At 40.3% G+C, this 21270-nt stretch overlaps 1 protein-coding gene across 1 annotated transcript in view; it reads right to left on the reverse strand.

Annotated features, from left to right (window-relative positions):
- Positions 1-246: 246 nt before the first annotated feature.
- Positions 247-21270, reverse strand: part of med1 (mediator complex subunit 1) — a 45175-nt gene continuing 24151 nt past the window's right edge. The window contains exons 13-17 of the mRNA XM_048560511.2: positions 20644-20765; positions 19573-19774; positions 11748-11843; positions 10573-10678; positions 247-9047 (exon numbers count right to left, since the gene is read on the reverse strand). Coding sequence (XP_048416468.1) covers positions 5816-9047; positions 10573-10678; positions 11748-11843; positions 19573-19774; positions 20644-20765 — 3758 coding nt within the window. The 3' untranslated portion in view covers positions 247-5815. The remainder of the gene's footprint in view (positions 9048-10572; positions 10679-11747; positions 11844-19572; positions 19775-20643; positions 20766-21270) is intronic.

Raw genomic sequence — 21270 nt, forward strand, 5'->3', positions numbered from 1 at the left:
ACCAAAGCTAAATTATTTCAGAGATACGGCAAGTCTCAGCATAAAGAGGCCCAAGATTGGGAAGGTGTGGGTTAGACAAGATGTGGTTTTCAAGCAAATTAGGATCATTCCAAATGTGGTTCTTTCAACTGAATTACTGTAGACAATTGTGAGGTCAAAAATAAATCTTGCACTTCAATGGCAATCTTGTGCAATATACTGCTGACCATCAGGAACTAATTTAAGACAGCACAAATGTATGTCACAAGTAGTTAAAATTTTATTTACATTTTACAATGTTATAAAGGATGCATTAACAGAGAAATCTGGGTCATATGTACACAAATCTTTGAATATGAAGGGCAGATTGAGAAGACTGCTAAGAAAAGCAGATGGGATCCTTTATTAATGAGACAGAGAGTACAAAAAGCAAAGTTACACCAAAACCTTTAGAAAACACTGGCTCAGTCTCAGTCCAAATGCTGCAATCAACACCAGATTATGAAGATGTCAAAGCCTTCAAAGCGTGCAGAAGACGTTTACCAGAAAGAGGTGAGAAACTTCAATCTATGTGCAGAGACTAAAGAAGTTGGGTCTGCTCGAGTTGAGACGGTTAAGAAAAAAAAATAAATATTGCAGACGCTGACAAACTGAAATCAAACAGAAGAAATACTGGAAATACTCAGCAGGTCAGGCAACACTTGTCAAGAGAAACAAAGTCAGCATTTCAGGTCAAGATGGCTTTGCATCTCTTGCCCAGGTTAACCAATTTGAAAGGGGTGGTTCAAAGTCATGGAACCTTTTGATAAAGTCATAGGAAGAATTCTTCGTGGCAAAAAGGTTAGTAACTGAAGGACCCACATTTGCAACAGAATCAGGTAGCATGGAAGCAGATTCAAAAGGGAATTAGTTAAATACTTCAAGGAAAAATAATTAGGCTTCTGCAGAAACAGCAAGTGAGTGGAATTAATGAGGAGCCCTATCAAACAGCAAGTACAGGTGCGATGCATAGAAAAACCGTCTGCTGGGCTGTATCTTTCTGAGATTTTAAATATACGTCACTTATGGTCCTAAACAACCTCTGAATCCGATTGGCTGGGATGCATTTAAACCCAGGTATTAAGGTGAAAGAATGTCATCCCCTGCTTTCCTACAATTTGTTTTTAAAGAAAAACATATGTAAGAACATCAAAATTACGATGCAGAAAGTCAACAGTGCTACATACAGAGGAAATTTCTGCAAATGTAACATTAACACACAGAAGTACTCCTGTTACTTTCCAAGTATTGTATGAACAATAACACCTCTATTTTTCCCTCAAAGTAATACCTATTTCAATGCAGACGCCAGAAAAATATTTACATTTTGCAAGGTGTATGGCACAAATCTAGCTCTTATGTTAAATAGGAGGAAATCTGCAAATCAATCTACACGCAGCGTGGAAATGCAAAACAATTCTTCATGAAATATGAAGTGGTCACTCATTTTCTTTACCTACATCTGCTTTAGTAAAACACTGGGCATTTTCACTGTCACACTGAGATCGCTGTACAAACCGAAATTACAAGGTGCTATGCCAAAATACATATAAAAATACTTTTTAAAAAGCAAATCTTTGAATGTTTCTGGAAATAATTTAAAAGCAAAATCACACATTTTGACTTTTGTTTTTATATTCACACCCAACCAACTACTGCAAGCAACTAATGCAAACTTCAAAACGGCTGTGTAATTGAGAAAGCAGGGAGAAATGCAATCTTGAGCTCTAAAATAGGAATTTTAAATTTGTTTGACAGCTGCAGTTTTCTCTGCTGTCACCATCACTGTCACCGACTCTTGTTAGGGTAGTTCCAGGGCATTCTTTTGATGCCTCACCCAAGGGGTCATTCCTTATTCAGGATTAGACTGGGTGCATGGTCCGAGTCTTTGACTATGTTGTACATTACAGATATTTTTCGCACATCATTTTCTAGCAGGCACTGCGAAACACTGACAAAAAAATTCACGCTGTTTTTCTCCTCCCTAAAGTCTAGAGGTACCAAAGCTACTGTCACTACTGGTTAGAACTCAGCACAAGATAAGGAATGAAACAGGGGTGCTCGGGTCTGTACTGCTCACAAAGGTGTAACTTTACCCTTTAGGCAACTAGGAACACTATTTACACTGACTATCCAAGCACATAGAACATCATACTAGGAAAATGTAAATTATGTGTCCAACTTAAAATTCTGACAATACATCCAGAAATATATTTTTGCTTTTCCTTTTGTCCATTTTGATAAATGAGGTTGAGATTTGAGGCAGCACTTTCACTTTGGGTGATTGAAGATTATCCATATTTAATACTTTACAATTTTCACTTTTGGTTGCTGACCAGCCAGGTGTGCACTTTCATGTTTTTCCAACAAGCTGTCCCAATATAAAAGAAAAAATTCTTTTGAGGTGTGGGGGATTTGGCTTTTTAGATCATAAATGAAACAGAATCTGAGTGACTTTTAAAGTATTTAGATAAATACACAAAAATGAGACAAAAATCATGGGATAGGAAACAAATGAAACAGGAGAACAGAACAGAACAGGTGACACGTGAAGAAAACATTGTGGCAGATTTAATAGGTTCTTTAGCCTCATCCTCTGATGTAACATTTTGCTGATATAATTCTGTTTCATGCCCGCAATTAGCCACAGTGAATAGATGATTAGAAAGCCATGGCATCTGCAGGTTTTCAAACCTGTTGAACTATGCACGAAATACAATATGACAAACAATATTGCTAAAAATTGTGGCTTTTGTGTGTCTCAATACCAATATCAATATCAATAAAAGCTCATATATTTGAGAACTGCAGGTTTAATAAATGCTACCATTCATCAATGACAGGACTTAATTTCATACTTTGCAAACATTTTTAAATATGGATTAAATCATATTTTCCTAATACTGTCAATGCAATTGTCAAATTTCATTAATTTTTTAAAAATTGTACCTGTTGCTATCTTCAATTTTGATAATAAAAGCCATCAAATCTTATTTTTGATACTAACGTAATATGAATTCAAACTAATACTTTATTTTCTCACAACAGGGAATTATCTGTACCTTCAAGAAACTGCTACAATTTGCAGAATGGAAGTCTTTAAGGTATTTCCCATACAAAATACAAATATTTTAAGGAACGCTAAAGCAGGTGGGTTCCTACGGTCTGCTGAGGACATCAATCTCATCCAGGACTGCAATTGGGTTTGTTCACACTAACGGCCTAGGTAGGGACTGGTGGGCCTGGGTGTCAGTTACTGATCACCATCACGTGCTATGGTTTGGAAGCTGCAACTTCACGTGATGTTAAGCAAGAACAGGGCTGGGCTTTGGAACAACATCCTTCAAAGAACCTGCTGGCATTTGTTATCATGACAATAGAATACGGCTACTTAGGTGCATCAATGGTAGGTGCTTGTATTAATTACCCTGCCCAAATGAGAGTCAGTGCTTTGAGGACTGGAGGAATAGTGAGGGCTGATTACAGGTAAAGATAACAAAGTATAAACAGATGCAATAACATACACTGGGTAAGAGAATTTGAGTCAAAGCCAATGGAAGAGGAAAGGAAATACTACAAGTTGGTCTTACACTGGTAGAGATGAGAACTGCTCTAAGAGAATGAGGTGAATTAAAATTTTGAGCCTAGTTGGAAGATTGCTGATATGCATCGTCTGATCATTAACACCTGTACAACTTCTTTCCATTCACTTTGGTGAACAAAAGAAACCAAATGAGGCATGTAAGAAGTATCCCATCTGTAGTTGGGTCTTTCACTCATGTTCACTGCATGGAAAGTATCCACAATGTACATACAACCTATTAGATTCTGGGAGCCAAGCTTTCACAGCTGGTTCAGTACATTCAGCAGTCACCCTTGCACTGTTTAGAAATTGTAACTGATCATACATTTCCTTTCATCATACAAAATCATTACCAATTGCGCAAAATGCCAATGAATCTTTATTTGGCAATGCTACTGAATGATTTCTTTGGTGAAACTGGATAACATGTAGAACAAAAGGAAAACACCCTTCCCATTATCTGAACCATTGCTGAGATGTGTACAATTCAATAATTACTTTAGATCCCAAATTTAATTATCAGCATTTGCTTTGAAATGCATGGCAGCTTGTCCAGTTAAGCCACATAATTAAATATTTGGTTTATAAGATAGATCTGAGGCGTTTACTGAAATCTGGTGTCAGGATAACATGGAAATGAATTTTCATTTTTATATTTATAGTACTCACTCTTAATGCTTGAACCTTCCTAAAGTCACGAATTGAAATTTTCATCCAGCTAACTAACGCACAGGGACACATCTGGGTTGAACACTAGATTGTGTTTGTCATAATCTGGTTGCACAGATGATATAATTGTTTTAAAGATGCTTCACTATTCCACTGATGTGAGTGTGCGCACACACACAGCACGTTCCCCAACAATAATGTGAAGTCAGACAATGAGCACTTAAATTTTCCAATTAAATGCTGCTCTGTTTTAGTACCAATCTCCTTTTCTGAACTGGACAGCACAAACAGTTGTTTCCATGGGTTTTAGACAAACATAGCAGACCGTATTCTACGTCAGGTTTCTCTCCTGCTTTTTAAGAACAGTGTCTGCATGCAATTAAGTAATCGTCTCCTGGCAACATCAATTGACCCTCGATCATCAGGACAAAAGGGAGAACACGTATCATTGGTTAAGCAATGGGTGCAAAATTATGTCAAATGTAATAGGCATCTGGGAAATCAGTTAAAATGTTTGGCTGGTTTAGTTTTCAGATAATTAGTAAAAACTTTCATCTAAACCTAATGGTGCATATGGATGCAAACTCCAACTCAACATGAAACTGGGAGGAAGCAGGAAAGAGTTACAAGACAAAAATCTCATACTGGATTTGACAGAAGATGACAGAGAAATGACAAAAACCCTTTCAAATAAACTAAATCATCAGCTTCAAAGTGTTAATACAAATAATAGTACATATTCTTACTCTTCATAAAACTGAAAGAGAGGCTGCAGAACAGCCTGCATTTTGAAAGCAATGCAAATCCTCTGCCTTCAAAATAGTTTACAAGAAGCTTCAGAAACTGTTTTAAAAAATGATTTGAATTAGCACATGAAACAATTCTCAAGTTAAGAGATTAATAAATAGTTAAAAATAAAGTATGTTAAAAGCATCTTAGGTTTATATAAAAAGAATTTGGGCCTTGTAAATAGTTAAATAAAATCTATCTTTTGTATGTCGGATGGGAGACAAGGAGAAAGTACTCTCACTGTCATCTCATTCATTTGAAAAATATGAGAAGAGACTTATAGCACACAAGGCCTCAGCCTCTTTTCAATTTTAAAGAAGATTTCAATCAGTAAAACAGTTGTAAAATGTGGGAACCAAACAGAAGGAGGAAATTAGGAGCATGAAGAATTGCTAAGATTTTTTTGGGCCCAACCCTTTTTTTTGGGTCAGGAAGTCTTCGTACAAAAGCCCCAATATTTGGGTAGACTTTGCTCCCTTAGACTGATAAGCAAGGGAAGACAAAATAATGTTCTTGTAAAACTTAAAGCCCAACCTCTCAAAAATGTACAAAATGTTACATTTCACATACACTGTTTGATAATTGGTTGCTGACATGGAAAAAAAGACAAACTTTAACACCAACGCATGTAAATCTGAGGCATCTGCCAAAGTCTCAGCAAGTTATTAGCTTAAGGTCAAGAACCTTATATAATCAGCAACAAAATACTATAGTCTGACAATAGACAGTCTTGCTTTAAAAACAATGTACTTCAGTTCAGTTCCCAATCAGAGCCACATTCATAAGGTCATCATCATCACCGAACAAAAACGCTGGGCTAGGACGAGACGACCTTTCAGAGTTCAGGGATGTGCTCCCTGCCATAGATAACGATTGGTCAGTTGAAATAGGAGACTTTGACCAACTTTCTGGCTTGACGCTGGAGTGAGATTTTTTCTTCTCCCTGTCTCTATCCCGATCTCGGTCTCGGTCTCTGTCACGATCCTTATCCTTCCCTTTCTTTTTCTCCTTTTTGTGCTTTTTATGCTTTTCCAAGCTGTACTCGGGGAGTGGTCGGATATCATCATCTGAACTCGGACTGTTCTGGTGGGATTTCTCAGCAAAGGATGATCCTGATTCGCTGCCACTATCTCCCCCTTGGGGGGTGTAGGCAGGAGACTTACTGTAACTTGGCGAACAGCGTTCGTGTTTCGGCGTTGAACCACTGAACAATGGTGAGCCATAGTTTTTTGTGCCAGATATCTGTGGTCTCAAACCATCGCCACTACCATCACTTGGCTTCTGCAAGGTTACTTTGGCCTTAATGCTGGGAGAACCACCATCATGCTTGCTAATGATAATTTTTGCCACACCAGTACCACCACCATTCTTGGAGTCAGACGATTTCTTTCCACCATCACCTGAACTGCCTGAGACAGACACCTTGGATTTTCCATCTTTGTCACTTTTCTCTCGCTTCCCCTGGTAATCTGCAGGGGACATATTGTGTTTGGATGGCACGTTATGAGTAGAAGACATCGTTGTTGTAGTCACTTGACCATCCACACAGTCTTCTGAACCCGAACCGCCTACACCACCCACACCGTGTTTCAACTTGTCAATCACAGCAGTCAAGGATGGCTTCTTGGTTCGACTTGGAGATTTTCCTTTAATTAAGTTTCCATGAGCATTCTGAGATGAGGACATCGAGGAAGCAGAGGAAGAGGAGGAAGAAGATGAGGAGGTTGGAGGCTTCTGGTTCGAAGAACTTGAGCACGCCATACCAGAAGTCTGTTTCATGCTTGAACTGGAACCAGAACCTGACATGTGAGAAGCTCCGGAGCCAGAACTTACTGGAGATTTAGCTTTTGTAGGTGGGGTCCCGGGGATGGGCTTCAATGGTGAAGAAAGTTTGTCGGAGTTACCTGAAGGTCTTGAGTGGGAAGGAGACACATTGGGCTTTCCTCCAGATGGGTTAACCAGGGAAGATGACGACTTAACTTGTGGTTTCATTTTATTACTACTACTGTTGCTGGAACTCAAACTATTACTGCTGGTTAATCCATGCTTGGTGACTGGAGAAGAGCTGGGTTTTCCCATGGACTGAGAACTCTTCGACTGGCTTGAATTGGTACTGCTTTGGCCTGGATAAAGACTGCTGCTCATTTTGGAACTAGAAGAACCTTCTGATTTGTTGCTTTTCACTTTGCTAGAGGAAGAGGAATTTGAGGAATGAGAGTGATGACTTTTACTGCTAGATGAAGGGCCTGAACCAAACTGACTATGTGAGGAGGACTTGCCAACCATCTCCTTGCGAATCTGAATTGTAATTTTTGGAATTGGAGGTGTGGCCCCACTAGGTGGTGTCTGCGACCTGCTGGAGCTTCCAGGTGACTTCGAGCCAGTGGTGCTAACTGGTGGAGTAAAAGGACGACTTGATACACTATGAGAGGGAGATTTACTTTCTGAGTCAGTTTTCTTGCGTTTTGGAGGTTTTTCTTTGCTTTTCCCTTCATTCGATGGTGTCCTAGTACGTTTCCCAGGCTTTCCATCAGTGCCTATCCCTGATAAATTGCTGCTGCTGCTACCATTTCCCTCCTTAGCAGATCGCTGCTTTTGAGATTTATCCATTTTTCCTACCTCCACAGTGCTCAACAAAGGGCTCTGATTCCCACTGTGTTCCATCCCATCGGATGGCCCCAAGGACTTGCTACCACTTGTAAACATACTGAAATCCACCATGTCTGTATGGCTACTTCCTTTGGAACGATCTCCAGCGTCACTACTCATTGCATGCACATTTGAATCAAGTGCTTGTGACGGAAAGCTCTTTGTATCCTCGCCATCTCCACCCTGGCTGTTCTCATCAAAATAGCCACTCACAAAATTATTCCCACCTTGATTATCTAATAAAAAATCCACTCCATCGGGAAAAAATTGGTTTGAAGAGTCACTGGTTGGAGTAGCAGTAGCATCGGCTATTAAATCTGCAGGATCAGTGTATGTATTGTCATTATTTTCACCTTGAAAAACATCTGCATCAAACGTACTATTTACAGCAGAATGAGAAGAGCTTGAAGAATCACGGACTGGTGTCCCAATGGATTGGCAATTGTCCCCTGCGGTGGCCAGTTTCGCAGTCTGTTCTGCTATGTCAGAGAGAATCTCTGTGACATCTGCTCCAATGCTGTCTGTGCTGGGTAGGCGCACCATTCTCTGCATACTGGATTGCTGAGAATGCACAACTGTGGGAGGATAGGTAGTAGGTGGTGTGTTACATTGGCTAGGGGCAGGGGTGATGTGTGGAGTGTCCAAGGAATCTCCAGCCAGGTTTACATCAAAGACACTGTTTGGGGCATCAAAGTCCATGGAAATGAGTTCTCTCTGAAAGTCCTCCTCGGTCTGTTGTTGCTTGGGCTTATCTGTCTGCGACCTTGTCCTCTTCTTTTTCTGTTTCGTGCTGCCTGAAGCTACATCAATTCTAGGAGAGCTTGATGAGGAATTCTGTCTCTCCAAAGGGCTACTATTATATAGTGTAGAGAAATCCTGGCTTGGGTTGTCCTTGAGTAAGTTCATGAGCATGGGATGATTTTTGGTATTACTTGCAGGGGAAGATACTGGTGGTGGTGTATGGCCTGGTGGCGTAGGACTCGAACCAATGGATGAACCAACACTCCCTGTAATTTGAAGTAAACTAGTCAGAATGGGGTTCTGATTTACTTTAAAGGAATCCTCCACGTGCCCTGACTCATGCCTTTCTTTCACACCCATGTTTCCTAAATTGAAGATGCTGGTGATGGGCCCAGGAAAGGTGCTTGTTGGAGTCGTGGTGCCACTCACTGGGTTGTTGCCCAGTTGTGTGCTGTAGCCAGGACTTGTGGCTGGTGGTGGATTTCTTTTCAGCATATCCTCGACTGTCTCTGCAATGAGGGGTAAGGCCGGTGTGTCTGCTTGGATGGTCTCAGCCTTTCGGCGGATTGCTCGCATCGTCACTGGGATGGACATACATCTGTAAAACATATGTGACTTCAGTAATATCACCCAAGTTTATTTCCATGAAACTGAACTGATGAACTCATCAGCTTGATCTCAAAGTGGAATTCAGTAAATCAAAAAGCAGCCTTGAATGTACCTTCTTTATCAGAAATGTTAACAAATATGAACAAGTGAAAATTTAAATTTGAATATTTAAAATACACTTTACATAATGAAGGATAAAACCTACTCAAGCCCAAAGAAAAGGAGCATGTCACAGCACTCAACTAATTCCAAGTTTTTTGTCTCCACTGCCATGTCAATATGTTCCCACATGAATGAAGGCAATTCCATATGCTACTCTTTCTGTATAAACAACATTCTGATATTACCTTTTAATGTCTTTTTTCTTTATTCTAGTTTTGCAGCCTTAAAGTAGCACTCAATATTGATCTCTTCTCAACCCTTAATATACATCGTAGCTGCCATTTCTCAAAATTATAACTCCAAGACCAATCAGAAATAGAAAGTATTATTGAAACTTAACCAATACAGGGTGAATGTCTCAAATCTGGCCATACAAAGATTGGAGTGGTCTGTACGCCTTACATTATAAATTGCTAAGCATCAATTTTAATTAGTATGAAACGGGTAAAATAATTTGACTAGATGCTGTATTGGCGTGGTGGTCCATTTATCAGCTCCTCTACTGGCCTTGCCCAATGTTCTGAGCGACATTTGATCCCACCATGACTTAGCATTCAGGACTTTGAATTCGGTACAGCATATAGCCTCACCTACTTTATTACTTTCTCCAAATTTTATTTCTTTGCTATTGCACCTTCCCTTGCCAAGCTTTCATACAAAAAAAACTCATTCATTTGATTTCACATGTGTCTTATTAATTGAATTAAGGTTCTAATTTGTTTTTCTCTGAAAAAGGCGAGGTTTGAAATCCAGTTCTGATTGAGTTCTGAGGTTTTTAGTTTTGAAGCACTGTACCAGGAGTTTTTGTTTTATAAAGCTCCTGGGTAACGGAACATTGGAACAAAAATAATTCAGGTTGCTAATTACTTATATTGATTTTTCTCCTTCCTGTGTAGAAGGTAATAACTTGATTGAGCGTTGTTTGATGTTCATTGACCACTTGTGGAGTTGCCAGTGTCCAAATAAGAGATTATCTATATGAACTGGTTACTCAGCTATGGGTGGTACCACAACCTACTCTGAATCTTTTCTCTCAATGTCTAACTCGAGTGAATTTTCCTGCAGAATTAACAGGAAGTGATTGGGCGTTGGATATCTTGGTTAAACCTTTGTCTTGAGTCAGGATGCTGATTTCAAATCAAACCTGTAATCCTCTGTTCTCCATATGCTAGTATGAAACCAAGGAGTGACTCGTCCAACTAGACCACTGGAGAATGTGATCATTGAAACTCTGGTAAAATCTCAGAATGCTAATAAAGATGGAATTTGATTAAATCGGTGACTGTAACTCAGTACATTCTGCGCCTAATCGTCTTTTTCTGGAGTGCATTCAATATAAAGAAGACCCTTACCGCTGTACAACTCTGGTAATGAAGTCATCAGTACAGATGAGGGCATCAGAGAGTCCTTTATAGAGTTTACAGCTCACTTGTCTTGAGTCCAGCACATCCATCACAACTAGCAAAATAAATAGCAATGAAAACTAAAACGGAGGAGCTACAGCAGAAAACACAACTAAGTGCCGATTACTATTTGAGGGCCTTCAAAGAAGAGGGGATAGTTAAAAATAATTGAACCACATGTTGGATATTGCTGAGAAGAAGGAACAGTGTTGAAGCTTTTCATCTTAGGGTCTTTCGGACTGCTGCAAAAATGCCAAATTTTAAAGGGAGTAACCACTTATGCTGCCTAAGAAAGTGGTTGGCAAACCAGCTGATTAGTCAAGGCATTGCCATGGATTGTGTATGTGAGCTACTGGCCCTCACACTTTTATTGAATTCAAAGATACAATACCTGGACATGTTCATTTTTTCCTGCAAGTCAACTTGCCGACCAAATAATTGGTACTCTTTTCTAAATAAATGTCAGAAACAGGTAAGTTATTACCTTGAATGCATTCTGGAACCTGTGGTGGAAGTAGATTAACTAATAACTTTGAAAAGGTAGTTAAATAAATACGTAAGGAGGAAAAATTTGCACGGCCACAGGGAATATAGCAGATACTGAAATCAGCTGAATTTCTTTCAAAGAGTAGGCAAGCACATGGGTTGAATGGTCCCTCTGTGTGCTATCAGATTCTATGATCCTAAGAGGCTAGCCAGATGTTGACATTTTTAAGTACACTGGCCAGCATGAACTGAACAGGAAGATCCCAGGTTCAATGGCTAGCCCATACTTAGCATGCTCAGCTAAGATACTTATCATGGGTGCACAGAAGACTGCCACCTAAGTTAGGCGTATACATGAAAGACAATCATTTGAACAAGATACTGGAGTACGTTGTCTGTACAATCTGTACATCAGCACCAATTAGAGAGGGAAAATTCAGAGAAAAACACACTGTAGAAAACAAAAATTACATCACAACAAACTGATTTCTAGTGTTGCTTTTGTGTATGCTCGTGTTATGATCAGTTACAAAAAGCTATGCTTCAGAACTTTATTCAAGCAATGAGAACGTTCTTTTAAAGGGCATTACATATGAGCCCAAACTAGTCAAAAGATATGGATCAGTAAAGCAGCATACCACAGACAAGGGAGTCATTGACTGGGTGTTGGAAAGACAGGCTGAAGCTGGTATCAGTCAGTGGGCACACCTCAAATTGCAAGAGTCCAGGTAAATCTGTAATTAAAGGTTTCACATAAAATGTTAAGAAAATTGTACAGGAAAGAAATAAATATCTCTCTAAAAAGATAAAATTTATAACTACTCTGCTTAATGATTAGAAGGTAGATAGTACTCTTTTTCACTTTTACTGGTTCCAGATCTGAGTCAACAAAATATTTTCCTCTTTCTGTTGTTAGAAAATTGATTTGGGAAGTAGCATCCAGTTCATAGTGACCATTAGTTGAAAGGAGTTTCTGGAATTATGAAATTCTTTGACGATGAATGAGAAAAAATACTGCCCTATCATTTTAGTAAAACAAACGTAAATCTTTCAAGCCTTTCATAACCAATGTCTCTAGCTCTAGTAACCTAATAACTTCAACGTTCAACTTATACTGAACTGCATACAATGTTCCAACTATGCTCTAAATAATATCTCACATCCTAATTTTTATATTAATCAGCCCCAAGGACAATGACTTCAAATCTCATCATTGCAACTTATGAGGTTAAATTTGTTGAAGTCAATCACTGTTAGCAAGCTCCAGAACAACGATCATGATAGCTGCCAGATTGTTCTCTGAACACAACTGGTTCACATATGTCCTTCAGTCTTTGAAAGTTACTGACAAGTACTTGACTGCTGTCTCACACAGAAATTGATTTTTAATTGAACTGTTAAGTGGCGTAGGAACGCTTTGGGGTGTAAAAACAATTACCCAGCAATTCAGGAACAAGGTCAGCCATCACTTCAAGGCAAACATAATTTGTATCCATATTATGCCACCTACTGGTTGATAGCAATTTAGAAAAAAAAAATCAGGAATTTGAGTCTTTTGATAGATGCCATCTCAGGACAATGTTAGCACGCAGCTCTAACAATAAATTATGCAACCTGGACAGGTCTCTGGAAAGGTAGACTGTCTGAAGCAAAAGAAGGAACAAGATGTGGAAAATCTGACTAAGCTGGATAAGTGGTCAGTTTTCTGGCAGGATCTCAGACTGACCTGAAGTGGCCTGGCTGGAATCGAGCAACACTTTTGTTAAAATATTAATGGACTGATTTCTGTCAGCTTATACACGATGCTTGCTTATCTATTTGGAATGGGCCCCAGGGAACAACACCATAGAAATGGCATTTTAAAATGGCTTTTCAGTGTTTTCTTCTATTTTGTGCTACATTGCTTTATAGCATGACCAATCTTCTTTTATTCCCAAAGATAAATGACAAACTTTCTTGAAATACGCTGCATTTTGAATGCAGAACACTCGAAGACACTTTCTTTAACTTTATTAATCATTCACTGATGTGAACATCACTAGCTAAGCCAGCATTTGTTGCTGGCTGAGATTACTGGCAACACTAGAGCTACTCGACACAATGAGCATACACATGCAAGAACTCAAGCGTTTCAGTGCCACATCATGGTAAAGTTATGGAATAACATCTGTCTGTTACGCTTAGGACATTGGCCATACATTTATAGTGCAGGTCAACCCCATAATCAGTCAATTATTTCTGCATTTCCAGCAAGCACTATAAATTTAAATTCATGAGGTATCCAAACAATGTGACTGGTTTGGCAGTCAGTTCGCTGGATATCTGGTCTGCAATGCAGAATGATGCCAACAGCATGGATTCAATTTTGGCACCAACTAAAGTTTCTGTTAATGATTCTCCTTCTCAATCTCTCCCCCATCTTGAGATACAGTGACCCTCAGGTTAAACCACTATCAGCCATTTCTCTCGAAATAAGAGAACAGTCCTGTGATGTGGTAAGATCATGGAGACTTCACGTTTACCTTTTACCGAAGATCATTACAACCTAGTAAAGTGAGTTGAAAGGAATGTATCCATCCAAAATACTATCCAAGATATATAGAATAGCAGTTGGTTTTCTTAAGATTGTCCAATTTATTATTAGTGTGCCCATTCCAGTGACATCACTGACAAAAGGCTTGGTTGTGATTTACTCCTGTCAAAGTGAAGGAATGCCACCAAATCTCACAGATATCAGTAACAATCTCACAGCAGTTGGCTGTCCTGGGGAACACAGAATAATTTAAATTTACAGCTCTACACTTTCCTAGGAATTCTTTGGATATTTCAAATAAGTCAAACATCACAACAACCCAGTAATAACATCGATTTGACTAATTGCTAGATAGAAAATTGAATTCCTTAACTTTTTTGAGACTTAACACACATCTAAACACCTGCCTTCAATAAATTGCAGCATTTCACAGAAGCAAGGAACGACTTCCAACAAATATACATGACATATGCCAGGCTGTCTTTGTTTTAAAAAAAATGGCAAGTCATCAACTTAAAAGCTTCAATTTGCAGAGTTAGCAAAAGTTAAAGTGGCTATGGGCCATTGCAAAACAGAAAGGGAATCATGTTGGGGCAATGTGAATTCCATGCTATTAATAACAGTGTCCTGATTCTGACTGACATCACAGATTTATTACAGTTTTTATTCATTCATGGGACATGGGCATTGCAGGCTGGGCCAGCAGATATTGCCCAACTCTAAATGCTCGAGAAGGCAGTGGTGGGCTGCCTTCTTGAACTGCAGTCCAGGTGCTGTAGATTGACCCACAACGCCCTGAGGAAGGGAATTCCAGAATTTTAACCCAATGACAGCAAAGGAACAGTGGTATATTTCCAAGGCAGGATAAGTGACTTGGAGGGGAATTTGCAAGTGGTGGACTTCCCATGTATCTGCTGCCCTTGTCTTTTGAGATGGAAGTAGTCATGGGTTTTGGATGGGGCTGTCTAAGTTTGGTGAAATTTTGCAGTGCACCTTGTATATAGTACACACTGCTGCTACTGAGTATTGGAGTGGACGTATGCTACACTCATCCAGACAAGTGGGGAGTATTCCATCACACTTCTGACTTGAACCTGGAATATGGTGGACAGGCTTTGAGGAGTCAGGAGATGAGTTACTTGCTGCAGTATTCCTAGCTCCTAATGTGTTCTTGTATTTATGTGGTTGTCAAGCTGAGTATCTGGTCAATGGTAACCCCCTAGGATGGTGATAGTGGGAGATTCAGTGAAAGTGACACCAGTGAATACCAAAGGGATTTGGTTAGATTGTTTCTTATTGGATATGATTGTTGCCTGGTATTTGTGCGGTTCAAATGTTAATTACTACCAGTCAGTCCAAGCCTGGATATTATCCAGATCTTGCTGCATTTGAGGATGGACTGCTTCAGGATTTGAGTCATCGTGAATGGTGCTGAACATTGTGCAAATCATCAGCGAACATCTCCACTTCTGACCTTATGAAGGACGGAATGTCATTGATGAAGCAGTTGAAGATGGTTGGGCCTGCGTCACTACTCTGAGGATCTCCTGCACAGATGTCCTACAGTTGAGATGACCAATATCTAAAAACCATTACCATCTTCCTAAATGCCAGATACGATTCCAACCAGAGCTTGCCCGCTGATACCCAATGGACCCAATGATTCCAGTTTTGCTAGGGCTCCTTCATGCTACACTTGCTCAAGTGCGGCCTTCCTGGCTGTCACTCTCACCTCACTTCTGGAATTTAGCTCTTTTGTCCATGTTTGAACCAAAGCTGTAATGAGGTCAGAAGCTGAGTGGCCCTAGAGGAACCCAAACTAGGCACCAGTGTGCAGGTTATTGTTGACCTGGCAGGTGCTGCTAGGTAGCAATGCTGATGACACCTTCTATCACTTTATGATCGAGGGTAGATTGATGGGATAATAATCAGCTGGGTTGGATCTGTCCTGCTTCTTTTTGTGTACAGAACATACCTGAGCAATTTTCCACATTGTCAGGTAGCAGACAGTGTTATGGCTGTGCTGGAACAGTTTTACTAGGGGAGCGGCAAGTTGCGGAACATAGAAGGTCAGTATGATTTCTGGAATGACATCAGGGCCTGTACACTGCATTATCCAGAGCCTCCAACCTTTCTTGATATCACATGGTGTGAATCAAAGAGTGAAGACTGGTATCTGTAGTGCTGGAGGAGCCTGATGTGGATCATCCACTCAGCACTTTTTGCTGACGATTGCTACGAATAATGTATTGGACTCTTCCATCATCGAGGACTGGGATATTTGTGCAGCCTCCTCCTCCAGTGAGTTGCGCAACTGTCTATCACTATTCACGAATGGATAAGGCTGTACTGCAATGCTTAGATCTGATCTGATCTGTGGTGGGATTGCTTAGCTCTGTCTATCACTTGCTGCTTATTCTGTTGGCATGACAATAGCCGTGTTTGGTAGCTTCATCAGACTGACACTCCATTTTTAGGTATGCCTGGTGCTGCTCCTGGCACGCCCTCCCGCACCTTCCATTGAACCAGGATTGATTCCCTGGCTTGATGGTAACAGTTGAGTTCTGGGGTATGGTGGGCCATGAGGCTGCAGATTGTGCTGCAATACAATTCTCCTGCTGTTGATAGTCCACAGGGCTTCATGGCTGTCCAGTCTTGATTTGCTCAATCTATTTGAAGTGTCTCCCATTTAGCACAGTGATAGAATCGTACAACACAATGGAAGGTATTCTCCATTTGGAGGCAGGATTTTGTCTCCACAAGGACTGTGCGGAAGTCATTCCTACCGATACTGTCATGTACAGCTGCATCTGTAGCTGGAAGATTGATAAGGATGAGGCCAAATATGGTTTTTCCCTCTTGTTGGTTCCCTCACAGTCTAGCAGCTATGTCCTGCAGGGCCTGACCAGCTCGATCAGTAGTGCTGCTGCCAAGCCATTCTGGTGGTGGTCATTGAAATCTCCCACCCAGTGTACATTTTGCATTCGTCACCCTCAGTTTTCTCCAAGTTATTCAACATGGAGGGTAGTGATTCATCAACCATGAGAGGACAGTATGTGGTAAACAACAGCTGGTTTCTGTGCCCATGTTTAACTTGAAGCCATTAGATTTTATGGGGTCTGGAGTCAATGGTGACGAGTGCCAGGGCAAATCCCTTCTGAGTGTGTGTACCACCATGCTGCCACCTCTGCTGGATCGGTCCTGCCGGTGAGACAGGAGATAGTCAGAGGGTAAGGTATGATTCCACAAGTATGAGTATGTCAGGTTGATGTCTGACGAGTCTGTTAGACAGCTCTCCCAATTTTGGCACTAGCCCCCCAGATGTCAGTAAGGAGGACTTTGTAAGGTTGGCAAGGCTGTTTCTGCCATTGTATTCTCTGGCACTTAGACTGATGACATTTAGACCATCTGGTTTCATTTCTTTGTTGAGATTTTGTAGCAATTGACACAATTAAGTGCTTGTTAGGCAATTTCAGAGAGGTGAGAGTCAACCACATTGCTGTGGGTCTGGAGTCCCATGTAGGCCAGACCAGGTGAGGATGCCCAATGACCTTCCCTAAAGGACATTTGTGAGCCAGATGGTTTTTCCCCAATCAAAAATAATTTAATGGTTCTCAGCAGATTCTTAATTCCAAATTTGTTTTCTATTGAGTTCAAATTCTGTCATGGCAGGATTTGAAATCAGTTTCCCAGAAAATTAGCTGAGCTTCTAGGTTAAAAGTCTAGTGATAATGTCAACGCACCATCGCAGGTTACAGCGTAGAAGCAGGTCATTTGATCCATCATGCCTGCACTGGCTCTTCAAACAAGCATCATACCTAGTACCAATATCCTGCTTCTTTCCACACTGTTGCACACTATTTCTATCCAAATGATCATCCAATGCCCTCTTGAATGTCTCAATTGAACCTGCATCACATTTCCAAACAGTGCCTTCCAGCCCTAACTACTCAATGAGTGAAAACATGCTTTCTCACATTGCCCTTGCTTCATTTGCAAATCACTTTAAAACTTATGCCCTCTTGTTCTTGTTCCTTTTACAAGCAGGAACAGCACCTCCCTATCTACGCTATCCAGAACAGACCCAATGTCTTCAATTTATTCTCATAACTAAAGTTTCTCATTCCTGGAACCATTCTTGTAAACCATTTCTGCACTCTCTCCTGGAGTGGATAAATTTGAAGTCATCTTAGCCTATGTACAAATGTTTATATCAATTACATATTTGCGGATACATATTAGCAAGAGATCCTGTTAAGGCTGACTGATATCGCATGGGCTATCTGCATACACTGACTCCAGCATTCCCCTTGGGCATTGGGAACATACATTCTGTCCGCTGCCAATTTTTAATTGCTGTGAAAGCGCCTTCATGGACTGTTGCAGTCCTTGGGGTAGTAGGTACAGCCACAACACTGTGAAGAAGGGTGTTCCAGGATTTTGATCCAGCAACAGTAAAGAAAAGACAACAGTTCTAAGTCAGATGGTTTCTGGCTTGGAAGGGTAATTGCAGGTGTTCCTATGTATCTGATGCTTCTGCCCTTCTAAGTGGCAGTGGTTGTGGGTTTGAAAGGGGTGCTACAGGAGTTGCATTAGTAAGCTACTGGAGCATATCTTGAGTTCAGTACTCACTGCTGCCACAATGTGTCAGAAATGGAGGGAGTGAATGTTACTCGTGGTGGACTAAGTGCCAATCAATTGGGCTAAACAGTGTCAAACTTCTGAGTCTTATTGGGGCTGCACCAGGAGACAGCATTCCATTATGCACATGATTTATGCCTTGCACAAAGCACTGGGGAGTCAGGTGATGCATTAGGTGTAGCCAAATGTCTAACCTTTGACTTTCTCTTGTAGCCACAGTATGTATAGGTATGTTTATTTTATGGTAAATGGCAACCCCCACAATGTTGACACAGTAGTGGGAAATTGAATGATGAGCATGCCACAATGTCAAGGGGTGATACTGAGACTGTAATTACTTGGCATCTGTGTGGCAAAAATATTATATGGTCAAGGCAAAAGACAATATTCCAAGGAATCAGAAGGCACCAGAGTCAATTTGTCCACGTGTATTATGCCACAAGCCATATACACTAATGGCCACAGTAGCTAGTTCTCTCAGTTCCAAACCGGCATGAACGCTGCTGCAAGTTGATATCACCTTCTGGAAAAAGATCGGCAGCCATCCATCCAACCAACCAACCAATCAACTACTCGGGCATCAGACCGTTGAGAACTGACATTAAGAAAAACAAAGCCCATTCTGTATGTTTAAGCAAGATGGAGCGGGTGGGTGTACAGGGGCAAGTAAAAGTAAGCCAGTAGTGTCTATTGCTAAACAGTACAATAGTGAGTACCACTGAACAACTTGGAGGTTAGGTGGATTAATTAGTTTGTTGTTTTTGACAATTTTCCCCCATGTAGCCCTTTGTGAATGGACAGCAAACACTTTAAAACTTAGCAAAAAATTTCCTTACTTCCCCGCCCACTTTCCTTTGGACAGCATCCTTTTAATTTTGCAGATATTTAGGAGCTACTAGTGTGTGCTCAAATTACTTACCCTTCATTTTCTCAGCACTCAACATGACATTAACCCAGAAACTGACTGTGATTAAGAGGTCAGGGGAAACCCGGAATAAACTGGAGCGGTTAATCATTGAATGTTGCACTTGCTGAGCACAGGTTTCATCAGTGTTGAAACAAATCCTTTTTGGCTGTCTTTTCAAGGACAAAATAAGTCACAAGCAAGTTAAGTGTACGTTTAGTTGGAGAAATAATTTTCAACAACTTATTATGAGATATAACAAGCTGCTGTTGCTCCATAAGGGATCACAATCTGGGAATCTGAGCGTTACATTTTCTCAAACAGGTAAATGTAAAATCCCAAAATGCAGACTCAACAGATTCTTGTAAAGAAAACCTCCACATACCTTCCTTTAGTACAGTCCTTTTCACACAGCTCCCAATCAGCGTGTTGTAGGCCACTTGATGTCGGATAAGTTCGAGAATCTGCGGCACCTGACCTGGGTGCCTGAAAGGGATTTTATGAAGCAGTGTCCCCTGGAGGGACCTTCCATCATGGATTGGGGCATCTTTATTCAGAAAGTAGCAATGCTGCTGGCCTGGTAAAGACTGCCAAAACATCAAGTATTTAGTTTAATTAAAAATCACATGTACCTTTATTAAACAAATGCTAACAGTACAGCTTCATGTTAATCTGCATTTTATAATTATCATTGATCTTGTTGAGAGGAGGATATTTGTCAAATGTAAAGCTTACTTTTATTCTCTCCATCCATTCAACCACTCCATCTCACTTAAACATACAGAATGGGCTTTGTTTTTATGACAATGAGGACTCGGGGCAGAACTGGGGGAGTGATCTGGACGTTTCCTTTTCTTTTGGCTGTTTCTTTTATTTCTACCTGTTTTTAATCCTGTGTTTTGTATACTAAATGGCAACTTTGTGCACTTTTCACTGTACTCGAGTACACATGACAATAAAATTTAAATCTAAAGAAATCGATCAAATGAATAAGTGAGAGGCTGTATGTCTGCCATGTGCAACTACTTGAATATTGACACGGTTTATGAATATTTAATTTGGGAGATATAACCTCAATTTGCTTTCCATCTGCAAGAGAAAATGAAACCTGCTACAGCTTTATTGCTTTTTAAGAGCCGTCTTTCACAAGTGAATGATGACAGTGAAAATGAACAGGTTCTTTAATTGTGGAAGATACCACATGCCGCCCAGTCCTGTCCGCACCCACTGCCCACTTATGTGCATTCTCCAAGAAATATGTATGAGCAGCAAACATGAACATTCCGCCTAAATATTCCACACCTAACCCAAGGGTGATGAAGCGAACAGCATCCCAGCTAAAATCAGTGAACTTGGCATTCAAAACAAAAGTCAGTTAATAAATAGATCAATTGTAATGTTTTAAAGGAATAGCTAGGATTATATATTTATACTCTTCAGTATTTCAATCACTCACAGCATAAAACCGCATGTTGTGTTTCAAAGCTGATGAGCTGCCATCCTTCCCTGAGAGGACAAACTGCGTGATCAATTCATAGAGTGGAACTGGAGTGGCAGGAGGATCAAAGAGTGGGATACCTGTCCAAAGGTACACAAAGCATGAACGTCATGAACAGTACGTGAAAAATCAGTACAAGACCCAAGTTCTGTTCTGTTTAGACCATGAACTGGTCAAAATGGGAACAAATCAAGTTCTGTTGATTTTTGAGCTAAAAGCACTGAAAACTGTATGTACTATGTATCCTTTTAAAACCAAGAAATTAGTTACAGAAACACCTCATATTTTACAGGTCACTATAGCCTGTAATACATTTCTGCCAATAAACAGCAATAGAAACAAATACTTTATTCCAATGTAGTATCCACTTTCACTACTAGGTGGGATGAGTGAGGTTTTTAAAATTTTACTGGGCATTACTAACTGCTTAAAATCAAGTCTCAAATTCTACCTCGAACACATTTTAAACTCAGACCGTTATTTACACTTGAGTGAGCAAGGGAGGGGGCTGAGTGAAAGCAAAAATCTCCCTTTTCTCACAGAAATTTAAGTCGTGGATGGTGTGTAAGAGAGTGAGAGGGAGGG

Source organism: Stegostoma tigrinum, chromosome 31, assembly GCF_030684315.1.
Source record: "Stegostoma tigrinum isolate sSteTig4 chromosome 31, sSteTig4.hap1, whole genome shotgun sequence".
In the NCBI taxonomy this organism is placed as follows: domain Eukaryota; kingdom Metazoa; phylum Chordata; class Chondrichthyes; order Orectolobiformes; family Stegostomatidae; genus Stegostoma; species Stegostoma tigrinum.